Source organism: Hibiscus syriacus, unplaced genomic scaffold (genome assembly GCF_006381635.1).
Source record: "Hibiscus syriacus cultivar Baekdansim isolate YM2019G1 unplaced genomic scaffold, ASM638163v2 tig00112236_pilon, whole genome shotgun sequence".
In the NCBI taxonomy this organism is placed as follows: domain Eukaryota; kingdom Viridiplantae; phylum Streptophyta; class Magnoliopsida; order Malvales; family Malvaceae; genus Hibiscus; species Hibiscus syriacus.
In genome coordinates, this window is record NW_024063279.1 from 410,044 (window position 1) to 424,165 (window position 14,122).

Consider the following 14,122-nt stretch of genomic DNA (forward strand, 5'->3'; position numbering starts at 1 on the left):
ATATGGTTTCCTATTTGCTTCATAAGTTTGGAGATAGGGAGAATGGTCGAAATCTAGGTCCAACGGTCTAATGTCGCCACGTGGGGGGAGCTATAGTTCACGTTGATTCCATAGGTCAATGTAGTAAGCGTGCCTCACAGGCCAATTTTTGTTATGTATCCCACGCATATCAATTGCTTGAAACACATTCATATAAACGATTTGCGTAGGAATCGACTGGTGCGACGTAAATTGTCACATCAGTCTATCAGCGGTGTGCCACTTAACAATGGCTTGGTGCAATAACGGCGTCACGACACACCATAAGTGAGACCCCTCAAAAAATCGCGATGGCAATAACTGATTGATCTCGTCGTCAACATACGAAAGCCATGATAATTGTAAATATTAAACACAAAGTTATTATATATAAAGTTAAAAAGATTAAAAAAAATTGTATGTCATACTGCATATCAACTAGCAATGTCAATTCTCATCCGTATATCTTGTGCAGTGGCACTCGCCAACTTTGTCTCTGATATTTTATGACGACATCTAAAATATTTTAAAATGAAAAAATATTATAAACAAATAAAAAGTAAATAAATTTATAAAAGGTTAAATAAATTAAGTTAAACAATTACCTTGCAGCCAACGGAAATCGATTGGGGCTAGTGTAATTGACGAAAAAAATGGGAAGAGATACCACCAAGCCCAGGACTGTAGCAGTATCAGACAACCTACTACATTGGCTTTTCGACCCGGTTGGACAAGTTCATCCTCGTAAAGCTCCCGGTACAGAAATACTAGAATCACCGAGCCCCAACTGGTATTACGACACACAACGAAGTCTTCCAAATATTACAGATATTGAGTGTGCGCCAAATTACCGGATTTATCTGGTAATAATATCCCTCCGGTCACTTGGAGAAGAAATGCTCGGGACGCGCAAACAATCTCTATCTCGGTAGACTTGGTAGTCACTTGGAATTCGGACTCCTACCACATTATCATTACCCGATAGCCCTTGATGACGTCGGATGGTGGCCATTTTCCCAAAACATGGTAGGCCAACATCATGGGGTCGTAAATGTTTTGCCTCACCATGGGGCTTCATTCATAGGAACACCGAGTTGCTAACCAACGTCTTCCAAAGTAATCGTCGCTTTACCTCTTGGGAAATGGAACGCGTGCGTCTCAGGCCGCCAACATTCGATCAGAGCCTCAATCAATGTTGGGTACAGCTTGAAGCCACATAAAGATATGGCCGAAAATAGACCAAATTGATGCAAATATATATATGACATCATCCGCTGATGCGGCTATCTAGTTGTCATCCACTGCTTACGAATATTCCATTCATCGTAGTCCGACTGGCGTTGAATCGACGAAACATAGGCATCCAGACGCAACATATATTCTCGAGTTGTCATTTTTTGGGATTTTCTCACAACGTACGATTTTGTTTTATTTTTTTGGATTCAGGGTTTAGTGAAAACCAAAACCCAATACACATGTTTATAGCCTTAACCTCAATGGCTATAAACGACTAGAAATTTCAAATTTTCGATCGAACCCCATCTTTTCGTTAACCAACAGCTAGTATTTTTGATTTTGAAGGAACTCGTCACCTCGACGTGATGAGTTCCACCTATTTTTTAAAAAGTTTAAAAAATATTTAAAAAAATATTTTTAATAGATTCGTCAGCAAAACGTGACAAGTCATTTTAATGATAATAAAATAATGTCTTACATGGGGTCTGTTACTTGGGGACCATTTAAAAATAATATTCAATATAATTCGTCAGCTCAAGGTGACGAGTTCGAGGTGCAATGTAAAAAATTACCGTAAACTCCAAAATATAGTTTGGTAGGCCCTATACTCTAAATAATTGACCCGCTTAGAGTATTGGGCCAAAAAAAACCTCACAAGGCTAGTAATACTGAGGAGTAATATGGAAGAGCCACTCTCTTTAGAAAGTAACAAATTAGCAATCAATAGTTCCAATTTGCTCTGGATTCTAATAAAAATAGGATAAATTATATATGTGATTAATTAATTATGAATAATTTATATTTTAATTATTTATTTTTAATTTGTTAATTGGATTATTTAAATAATATCAATCAAATTATTTTTCGTTAATATTTGATGGAAGAATATGCATAATAATTAATAAAATTAATATAATTATATATTTATTTGCACATGTGACTAGTGACCTAAGTCGCCATTTGATTGGTGTGACTTTACCATTGGACTAACTCTCGAATTTTGGTATATTGATTACAATATATTCTATATATTTCATATTATAATTGGCGTTCAAAAATAAAAAGGAAATTTACTAAAAGAAGACTCAAATCAAAGTCAATTTAGAAACATGAGAGTAAAATTTAGTGAGTAAATTAAAAAGATATAGAGTATACTGAGTGAAACATAAGATAGAGTAAAGTTAGGTAGGTAAACTTGTAATTTATCCTTCCATTTATCATTCACTTGAGGAATTAAATTGTTGGGACCCGCTCTTGTTCGTTTCTTGTTCTGATGATCCAAGTATCTACAATGAAATTCAACGGCCATTATTTGGAATGAGAACTCTGTGACCATTGATTTATGAATCCAATTTTCAAAATAACTCCAAAACTTCCAAGCCTTAGCTAAAGTCACTATTCAGTAGCCGGAAGGTGCCTATGATATAAGAAGCATGTCTGCAATGTCTTTAATGGCAGTCATTCCAAGATTCTGATACCTTGAAGAAAAAGAAAAAGAGCCTATAAATTAGTATTAAACCTCCTTAGAAATACCTGGATCAACTCACCAAATAAAGCCTACCATGGAAGCTTACCAAAACCAAAACAAGTGGCGTCACAAGATCGACAAACCACCCTCTTGGGCGGTTCTCAAAAGGCTCTTCTTTGGTAAACAGCGACGACGAAAACAACAAGAGCAAGTAGAGCAAGAGCCACTACAGCAGAAGAAGAAGATGATGAAGAAGCAAAAGCAACAACTGGAGCAAGAAACGGGCAAGAAATGCAAGAAGATGAGGTGTTCAGGTTCCATATGTAGCAACACAAAGGTCATTCAGAGGCCTGAAGTAGCTTCCCCTGAAGTTCACAAGAAAAGGGCATCATTCGCCACAACCGATGATGCTTCTACCAGATCCATGAAAGCTCCTCTGCGTGAACTCAATGGACTGCCCGTTTCTTCCTCTAATTCTTCACTGCTTTCTGTATCCTCAACCGCACCAGCCTCCTCAGTCGGCGGTTCTTTTGGAGGAATGCCGTTTGGGAGATTCTCCGGCTGTTATGAGTGCAAAATGGTTGTTGATCCCCTCCTCGGAATATCCAAAGACCCCTCCTTTAGGGGCGCCATTTGTTCCTGCCCTGATTGTGGTGAGATTTTCATGAAAGCTGAAAACTTGGAGCTTCATCAAGCTGTTAGGCATGCAGGTAAAACCCACTCCCCTGAAAACCCTGATTTAGCACTAGAAAAACACTTAAAGCTCATCTTTTTGTGTATGATCAAACAGTATCTGAACTGGGTCATGAGGATACAAGCAAGAACATAGTGGAAATCATATTCCAGTCAAGCTGGTTGAAGAAACAAACACCCATCTGCCAAATCGATCGCGTCCTTAAAGTCCATAACACCCCCAAAACAATCTCCAGATTCGAAGAATACCGTGACTCCATCAAATCCAAAGCCACCAAGCTCCCCAAGAAGCTCCCACGTTGCATAGCCGACGGTAACGAGCTCCTAAGGTTTCACTGCACCACTTTTGCTTGTTCACTCGGTGACAGCGGTTCCACCAACTTGTGCAACGCGATTCCAAAGTGCAATGTCTGTAGCATTATAAAGAATGGGTTCAAGGTGGCTCAAGAAACCGATGGAAAAGGAATCTTAACAACAGCAACCAGTGGCAAAGCTCATGATAAGGCAATTGGGGTTGAAGATGAGGGTTGTGAGAAGAGGGCAATGCTCGTTTGTAGAGTGATCGCTGGGAAAGTGAAGAAGAACATGGACGGTAACATCGAGGATTACGACTCCGTTGCCGGTGATGTTGGGGTCTACTCCGATCTGGATGAACTGTTTGTGTTTAATCCTAGGGCTATTTTGCCTTGTTTTGTTGTTATCTATGGAGGGTTTTAGAATTAGCACGTTTAAATGTAATGTTTGATACTAACAAGTGTAGTTTTTTTTTATTTGCATAAAACGCATTGGATGAATTAATGCTGACTGACCTTGAAATTGTTTGAAATATCTGATTTTGAATCCAAATGAAAAAAAATTGTAATCAGATAGTTTTTTCCGATAATCGAAGAAGCTAAAAGAATTTTTAGCGAATAAAGAATTATGTCAGCAACTGGCATTGTCTTTGTTACATCAATGTCCGGATTCCCATTCCATTTGCCAACGCCAAACGAAGTACATTTGGAATTTGGAATAGAACTCCATGGATATGGAACACTGGACAGAGCCTGACATGTCTGGTCTCTTGATCAGGTTGTTCAAACTAGTGTGAATATTACAAAACATAAAATAAAAACCCTGACAAATTTTGGGTTTTTATTGCTGCATATAATAAGACATTACTGAAGATGCATCTGATTTGCAGTTTGTCTCGACAACTTTTGTTAAAACCCTTGATTCAAGATCACCCTGAGTGCAGAAAACAACCCTATTTCCCATCTGACCCTTCCGTACAGCGTGCTACTTTTTGTGTTAGATCTAGATATTAGAAATGACACAGTGCAAAACAAAAATAATTAAAATAAAATTTTAATTATATTTTTTTATCTCCAAAAAATTAACTCGAAATTTTAATTAAAATATTTTGTGTTTGTTATAACTCTCAAGAAACATATTATTGCATGCATGAATAGTCAAAATTTACTACGGATTTGGCGCCAAAGAAAGAGGCATAAAAAATGGCTCTCATGGCATATATGCATGCTTTGTGTAGCTTTTGTTCAGACATTGAGAGCTTTTCATTAGTTCTACAGTGAAGGAGAAGAGTAAAATGGAAACAAAACCACGTCACGGATGCTTGAAGCTCAAGCCCTATTTCATCATGCACTCCACATATGAGGATTCGTGTATTTATATGCCATGTTCATGTTATATAATCATCATATATAGCTTGTTTCATATTACTACATTTTACATGAGAAAAAAAAAATGAAAAACGATTGAGAAGAAAAGAAGGCAACGTGACATGAGAGGAAAAGGAAAGAAGGGCAGTGAAGGCAGCAAGCAACAAGGCAAAACAAAGAGAATGGAGAGCTTTGGCAACGGGTTAATTATTAGACGGTGGGATTTGGAAGGGAAGGTGGGGCTCTTGGCCTGACACCGACAATTCGTGGAACCCAGCCACATGTTCGGCTTGTGTCTGTTGGGTCAGGGTCAATGGTTGGATCAGCGTTTTACCTACTGGGATGGGATGGGACCATCTAATCCTTTTTCCAGCATTCAATTTATTACTAAAACGGAACTGTACTGGTTTTCACTTTTAGGGATGGATTTTTTTAGACTACATTGATTATAACAGATAATTGGATGACTAACAGTGTAATTTACCCAATTCATGTTTTGATATTTTATCATCTAAACTAAAATCAGTTCACATTATGATAAAAAGAAACGAGAAAGCTGTCCTGCTCCTTCTATAAGTCAACCCGCTACCTCATATGATCAGTGTGTGCAAATCCACGCACCACTTACATCATCACTGGAAGCGAAAGCAAAATCTGTATGTTTAGGCAAATCCGAAAGTTGGACTATGAACTCAAGGTCGGTGAACCAGAACCCTATCTGGCTATCTTCCTTGGTGGATCAAGTTTTGCAGGAACCGTAGACTTCCATGTATATATAAGACTGATGATTGCACTGTAATGGGCGCCATTGACGCATGAACTTTGCTTGTCATCTTGTACACTCATGGTGGGAATCAAGTAGATTTGCACTATCAGTTAGTCTGATCGTTGAATTATTTGAGCTCTGGAGGCATGCACATTCCGGCAAAGGGCATTTGTATATGGGAGTTTTTCTGTTAAACTTTTTAACTCTGGGGAATGGGGACCATCATTGCATTCATTTCCTCCTTGAAAGCTTTCCAACAGCAAACTGAGAACAGATATGTTTCATACGCATCTTCAAACGATAAAATATCAAATATAAGTCCAACAATTTTACTGAGATCGGTATCTCGGAGGTCATTGAACTGCCTTGTTTGTTTGCACAGTCAATTAGCCGGGGAGTGACCCCACAAATAGATAACAATTTCATACTATTGCTTTTCAAAAGTGCAATTCAAATTATAATAAATGAGATTGTTGTTAAAAAATGATGTTGAAAAAATATTAATTATAGATATAATTATAGATATAATTGTAAATTAAAAATATAGCATTTAAATTATATTTATACTAATCAATACTATTATACATAAAATATATCAAATTAAAATAAAACAAAAATATAAAAAATATTTGAAGATAACTCATTAATAATATTTTTATGTATAAAATATTTTAATAAGAAAAAATATATTATCAATACTTTTTAACATGTGGACTTAAAATTATTACGAAACAATAATTATTTCGATTTAATCACAGTCACTCATTAACATTTGAATTTTAAAAATATTTTAATTATTCGATTTAATCACAATCACTCATTTAAAATTTAAAATAAAATAATTTAAATGATATATTTATCATTTTAAACATTAAAAAAAGACATATCATAAATAAATTCAAAAGAAATCATTATATATAATAAAAGAATAAAAATACAAAAAAGTATAGTTATAATAAAAATATATTTTATAATAACTCAGTATTAATATTTTAATATATAAATCATAAATTTTATTTATTTTTAAGTAATTATTAAACAATAAATTATTTTCTTAAAGTTGTTAATATTAAATTATTGAAATGAAATGTAAATACATAATTAATGAAGGAAATTGAATTTCAAATTTCTTTTCATGGGCAAATGAGTTGAATCCATGTATTAGTAAGAATAAAAATATAAATTTACGTCTCCACGTAAAGTTGGAAATGAAAATTTTATAAATCTCAGTTTTTGCGGTCGGTTTGAAACCATAATTTTTTCTGTATTTTTTATTTCAATTTTTAATCGCTTGGCATTGATTTTGCAGTTAAAACAACTTTTTTTTTTTAACTAAAAGTGCTTTAGACCTCGTTGCAAAACGCACACCAAGTAGATTCAAAGTAGGCCATTGATAGAATAGAACACTTTGCTCAATTTGGTTAAAGCATTCACTCGCATGCATGAGAACAAGCCCATACGAACATGCAGCTAGATATTCCAGTTTCAAAAGAAGAAAGTTCATTACACTTAAGTTCTCCAAATTGATTAGATCCCTGGAAATTAATTAGGCTCCCTTCCCAAGCCTTCGAGGACCTAGAAGTATAGTACTACTAATAATTCCATTGTAGTAAAACTTTTGTATACTAAAGGCTTGATACAGGTCATATACATAAGTAACATGATGCTAATAGTAGCTGCTATAGCAATGGGTGAGAGTTCAACTTGATTTATCCATCTAATACTCGATGGACTAATAAGAGCAAATCCATTTAAGGATAATATCGAGAGAGAGAAGGTTGAGACGTGTTGAACTGGAACCACTATATTTATTGTTTCGAACGAGTAAACAAAATCTACAAGACAGTAATTCTTAGAGAAACACGAAAGAGGAGGCGAAATATGAATAAGCATTCATATTGCCTAAGCCTAATTGAACTGTTATGGAGGATTCATTCTATTGGCAAATGGTGCAATGCGGATAACATAACCCTACAGTCAAACAATTCTGACTAAATATCAATTCTTAAAGTTGTTTAATAGATAGATAAAGAAGTTTGTTTTCTATTAAACAATCTGCCCACTTCAGTTCGCACCTTGCTAACGCAATTAACATTTCATTGTAAAAAAAAAGGCTTAATACCAAAATAAGTGCCCAAACTATATTGTTTTTTCCAAATAGGTGCCTAAACTATTTTTTGACTCATCCAAATGCCGAACGTTACAAACGTTACGCATTTAGGTGTTTGGGCCATTAACGGCGTTAATTTTCACCGTTAAGTGATACGTGTCATAACTGGTGATTTTGAAATTTATTTTTATAAAAAATTAAAAAATATTATATTTAAAAAACCCTAGGTTAAAAATCGATATCTCATTAGGCACCTAGATGAGTCAAAAAATAGTTTAGACACTTATTTAGAAAAAATGGTATAGTTTGAACACTTATTTTGGTATTAAACAAAAAAAAAAAGTAGGAATACAAAGATTATTATCTCCCTAACCAAACGTTATATTTTAACTTTTCTTTATCATTCATATACAAGATGAGAAAGGGGAAAAAGCTAATCCATATCCATTCATATTTAAGCGAAGCCAGTCAAACACCCCAAACGGATAAACTACCAAAACATTCAAACCGTCAGATCTAATCCAACCCATCTTCTCTACCCTCCGATCATTATCCAACAATACATATAAAAAAAGCCCGCCCCTCAATATTATTGGCGCACTCCAACAAAATAAACGAGAGAGAAGCCCCCCGGAGGAGAAACTTCTTTACTTTAGCCATTTTCTAGAATCTTCTCGAAGGCGATGGCTGAGACGACCACCACCGAGAGATCCACTGGCATAGTCAAATGGTTCAGTGCCCAGAAGTGTTTCGGTTTCATTGCTCCTGACGGCGGAGGCGACGACCTTTTCGTCCACCAAACCTCTATCCTTTCCGAAGGCTTCCGTACACTCTCTGATAATCAACCCGTTGAGTTCTCCGTTGATATCGGCGAAGATGGCCGAGCAAAGGCAGTTGATGTAACACCTCAGGCCCGATCTCGCCGCCCTCCCCGTGGTGGTCGTGGCGGTGGAAGAGGAGAACATTTTGGCGGAAGGGGTAGGGGTGCTGGTGGAGGTTACAGGAGAGGAGGTTATGGTGGCGGCGGAGGTAGTGGCGCGTGTTATAATTGTGGGAGGACAGGGCATTTAGCTAGGGATTGTTATGAAGGTGGTGGAAGATCGAGATACAGCGGTGGCCGTGGAGACGATGGTGGAAGTAGAGGATACGGCAGAGGCAATGGTGATGGCCGAGGAGGAGCTGGGGGACGATGTTTTAGTTGTGGAGATGAAGGCCATTTTGCAAGGGATTGCCCTAACAAATGATTGCCAAAACGAAATCGGAGATTCCTATATAGTTTGTGAGTATTTCTTTCATGGTGTGTTGCAAATGTGTTTACGAGCAAAAGAAGGAGAAATCCAAAAGCTATTTATTTTGTCCGATCAGACTTTCTTTTTCCGATTCCGAGTGACCTGGTGACGTTGTATAATGTGCTATTATTGTTGTTATTCTCTTATTTTTATTATCGATTCTTGTTCTTTTGATCCTTAATTGAGTTAATTCTTATTCTTACATTTATTCTCTTCTTTTGATCCTTAATTGAGTTAATTCTTATTCTTACATTTATTCTCTTCTTTTGATCCAAAAATAGGGGATTTGTCTTTTTGCTTATTATTTTTAGTGTTATAATTAAATATAAATTACATTAGAGATCATTCATATATTTTAAGGATTAACTACGTGATTGATCATTATATTTGTTTTGTCCACTTATCCTCATTGATTTTAAAAAACCATAATATATGACCACTTTCATTTTTATTTAATTAAGATATGATCACTTTCTTTTTTATTTAATTAAGATGTGGTCATCATGGCTTAACAATTAACATATTAGGTGAGGTGATATTTTGGTATAATCACATATTTGGTTCGTGTTATTTACATATTCTCTCAATTTAGTCATGTTTTTAACAAATTAAAATAAATTTAATCATGCGATCGAATGATGTCACATATCACATGTTGTGCCACATGTCATCATTTGGTTAAAGGACTAACTTCAAAATATTTAAACATAAAATATATATGTTTAAATAAAAAATAAAGTATTTTTAAATTAAATTAATAATAAATATATTAGCTTAAAATAAAAATACTAATTAAAATAAAGTTAGTTCATTAACCGAATGGTGACATGTGGCATCATTCGATTGGAGGAATAAATTTATTTTAATTTATTAAAAGAATGATTAAATTAAAAGAATATGTAAATAACAAGAACCAAATGTGTAATTATACCAAAATATTCGATGATAGTTAACTAGTGGTGATCACATCTTAATTAAATAAAAACGAAAGTGACCATTAATTGTGTTTTTCAAAATCAGTGAGGAAAAATGGACAAAACACAAACATAAGTGATAAATCATGTAGTTAATCCATATAGGGTTGTAAATGAGACAAACAGATTGTGAGCTTCTCGAGATTGACTAGGTCAAAGCTCGATAAATACTCGACTTGAGTTCTTAACGAGCCATAATGAGCTACTTGTTACTCGATTCGAAAAGCTCGTGAGCAACTCGAAAATATAAGATATTAAGATTTTATTATTAAAAAATAAAACATTAATAATATTAACATTTATTTGTTGATTTTTTTTAAATGCAATAGAAGATTTTCGTGTAATTAAGGTTCAAGTTTGAGTTTAAGGCTTCAATCGAGTTAAGTTTAAGATTTTTTCCATTTATAACTTTTTTGAGTTTTTAGGAGCTTCAATTCATGATTTCGAGTTCGAGTAGAGCTTGAAAATTTTAGACTCGTTAGTTTACGAGCCGAATCGAGCTTCATTTTAGAGTTTTCGAGTCGAGTCGAGCTTAGTAATACTCGAAATCGACTCGTTTATAGTCCTAAACCCATATTTTCAATACAATTAAAAAAAATACGTTTAAATAATTATTTGGTAAAGCACATAAATGGTCCCTTGACTATAGGGCAATATGTTATTAAACCCCTTGACTATTATAAGTTACAAAATAGTCCCTAAACTATAAGGAGTTGTTTTATTTAGTTCCTCGACTATAAAAAAGTTACAAAATGGTCATATGGTTATTCATATATTTCAAACTCATTTTTCTTTTGTTAAAAATTTGACGGTTGCCTGAGCTGAACATTAAATGCTAACTAAAACATGACAACTTTTTGAGATTCTGAGATTATATTTTATCATATCTTATTCATAAAGTTGACATCTAGCTTAGACTATCGTTAAATTTTTAACGAAAAAGGACAAGTTCAGAACATATAAGTAGTTGGGTGACCATTTTGTAACTTTTACTAAACATTCGACTCAACAAAGCGACACCTTATAGTTGGGGATCATTTTGTAACTTTTAATAGTCACGGGACTCAGAAAAGCATTGCCCTATAGTCGAGGGACCATTTGTATACTTTACCCATAATTATTTTAATAATTAAATTATAAAATATTAATTGAATTTTTTAAATCATTATAAAATAATTACTTCAACATTAAAATAATAGTATAAAAATTCGACATAGAATGAATCTATGATCTTTTTAGGATCCCAAAATATATGTATGGAGCTGTGAACTCAAGTCCGAATTATATAGGATAAATTATTTTTGTGTGATCTATTCTTTTCTTTTGTAAATATATATGTTGAAACATTGATAATATTGTGGACATTGTTTTTTTCGCTCCCTCTCTTTCTTATGGATAATTATATCACTGAAAGGTACACGGAGAAAAAGAAAAACAATGGCGAGGTTTGCGGGTCTCTAGTTGGTTATTAGTTTTTGAGAGCCATAAGTCCTTATCTTGGTTTATAACATTTGAGAGGTTGATATTCAATTATATGGTCTTAATCTCATGGGTTACCGAGTCTTTTCGCCTTGGTGGGTCGAAACTTGGGACTGGACTGTTTGAGGCATGCATTTTAAGAATCAAGGCTGTGAAGTATTTTGTTTTAGTAGGAATTATCTTTTAATCATATTTAATATTTTTAAAAAGTATCTTTTATATTAAATTGATGTTTAAAGCCAAATACTAATACATGTGTGTTGAGATTTTATTTTAATTTGAATTTATTAATATAATGATCCTCTGTACATTCTGATTGCAATTTACAAATTCAATTGCAAGGTTGATTCTTTAAGATCTATTAAGGGCTATTTTAGACTTTTCCATCGGTTTAAACCTGAAATACATTCTTCACACCCGAAGCCAATCGGTTTAAAACAGAGGAAACACTAATGAAACCCGTAATGCTGAAAGATGATAAAGGTAAAAAAGTTTGAAAGTACATACAAGCATGTAGAGGTTTAAAAATTGTCTGTTTCACAGGCAACATATTAACATTAGAAACTTCAATATAACTCATAATAAGAGGACATCAGATAATAACCGTGTAGGCACAAGAAATATGCTGTGCTGCTGTTAGCCACCGCAGCAAGAGCCACAGGCAGGAAGGGAACCTGAAATAAAGTACCAGAAAGAAAAACCTTTTAGCGGACAACTAAATCTATAAAAATAGAGAGAGAGGAAAGCTAAGATGACAAACAACAGATAATTCAATGTTATACAGTGGGAAAAAACAAAAGGCCAAACCACTTACTATGGTCAATTCCCCGAACATTATCTAGTCCACGCGGTGGTTGTCGAGGGCCACCACCACCACCACCACCATATGGTCCACTCCAGGTCCACCTGGACCACCATCCCATTTCTTGCTTGAACCAACACCTTTTCTATAGGCATCAGACTTCTCCATCTGATGCACACCAACATTCAGGTTTCCAGTTGATTGTACAGATTAAAAGAAATGAAAACAAAAGAGAAACCCTGAGCAATGGCCAATGACACACAAAAAACGAATCTTACCGAGAACATGGTTGAGAAGAACACTCCGATGAAATTGATAATCGCCCAGAAAAAATCAGTGATAGTTCTCAGTCGCCATATTGACCGCTTTGATTTCACAACACCTAAACAATCATGCATGAAGAAATTATTCCCAAATCCCAAATATGAAGAGAATTTTCCATGACATAACAATATGCTAAAGTAATGAAATGGAAATGTTTTCATCACAAAGGCAGTATACTGTATTAACAATGCAGCTAGGAATGCTATGCAATTGTTGTCATCCAAAGCTCTGCAAAGTTTAAGAAATCACCAGCAATCCCAAATCAATCAAGCCAAGACAGGTAATCAACACAACCACATCCTCTTTGGATTTATCACAAGGATACATATACACTCACGGGCTACATTGGAATAACATACAGAACTTCTTTTCAAATTGAAATTAGGAAATAACTGTTTCCAAACATCACAGCTTTAACTGGTACCAACCAATAGAGGCAAAAAGCACGTAGCTGCAGAAAGGCAAGTGAAAGGGCTCTACAAGATTAAAGTGTTGAAGTGTTGAACCTTTAAATGAGAAAAACCAATGATAGGGGGTGTCAAGAGAGGAGGGTTTTTAAGCACACCTGAAGACTGCAAGCAATGGAAAAAAAGGACCATATTTCTATTTGAAATTAATTTTAAATGTCATCTTAAAAAGGTTTTTTTTTCCACAAGAATTCCTCACGAACCCTACGGCAATCCAAGCTAGGCTCAAGGACAGCTTAAAATTCCATTTCAGCCGTTCCATAGCAAGGCAAAGAGAAGAAAAACTCGTCCGAATTCATATATTAAAAGGGTTATAAATCCAATATTATTCCAAACTAGAACAATCCTCATCAAAAGCATCGCGTAACCACAGACTAAAATCCCAATTTGCATAAACTCACAATACATTACGACAGACAATCATCTGATAACATAAGTATGAACAATTCGTTCTTTTCCTTTCCCGAAGCTAATTAGGGTTTCTACAATATTAAATTCGATACCCAAAAAGAAATCTTATAAATCATAATAAAAATAGTAATGATCGGCAACGAATTTCGAATTGGAACAACAAGATCTCATTACATAAAATATATTAAAATAATAAAAAAAGAAATTTGAGAAAAAAAAAAGGAACCAACCTCTTTCGACGTAAGCCATGAGGAAATTTCCAAGGTCTTCCTCTCCAGAAAGAGGAAAATTATAAGATGAATACGGTGTTCTAATCGGCGTATTTAAACTTTTCATGGACTTTGACTTTCGGTAGGAAGACTTAATTTTGATTGGTTCTGGGCCTTAATATATACGTGTTCGGTTATGATTCGTTGCACTTATC

At 34.7% G+C, this 14,122-nt stretch overlaps 2 protein-coding genes and 1 pseudogene across 2 annotated transcripts; 2 read left to right on the plus strand and 1 right to left on the minus strand.

The window, feature by feature from the left end:
* Positions 1 to 2,768: 2,768 nt before the first annotated feature.
* Positions 2,769 to 4,132, plus strand: LOC120176366. Its single transcript, XM_039182802.1, has 2 exons — positions 2,769 to 3,432; positions 3,513 to 4,132. The coding sequence occupies exons 1-2, from the start codon at positions 2,817 to 2,819 to the stop codon at positions 4,130 to 4,132; spliced, it is 1,236 nt and encodes a 411-aa protein (XP_039038733.1). The 5' UTR covers positions 2,769 to 2,816.
* Positions 4,133 to 8,558: 4,426 nt separating this feature from the next.
* On the plus strand, positions 8,559 to 9,334 carry LOC120176375 (cold shock protein 2-like). The gene has a single exon (XM_039182808.1). The coding sequence runs from the start codon at positions 8,636 to 8,638 to the stop codon at positions 9,194 to 9,196; it is 561 nt and encodes a 186-aa protein (XP_039038739.1). The 5' UTR covers positions 8,559 to 8,635; the 3' UTR covers positions 9,197 to 9,334.
* Positions 9,335 to 12,147: 2,813 nt separating this feature from the next.
* LOC120176376 lies at positions 12,148 to 14,051 on the minus strand (annotated as a pseudogene).
* Between the last annotated feature and the right edge of the window lie 71 nt (positions 14,052 to 14,122).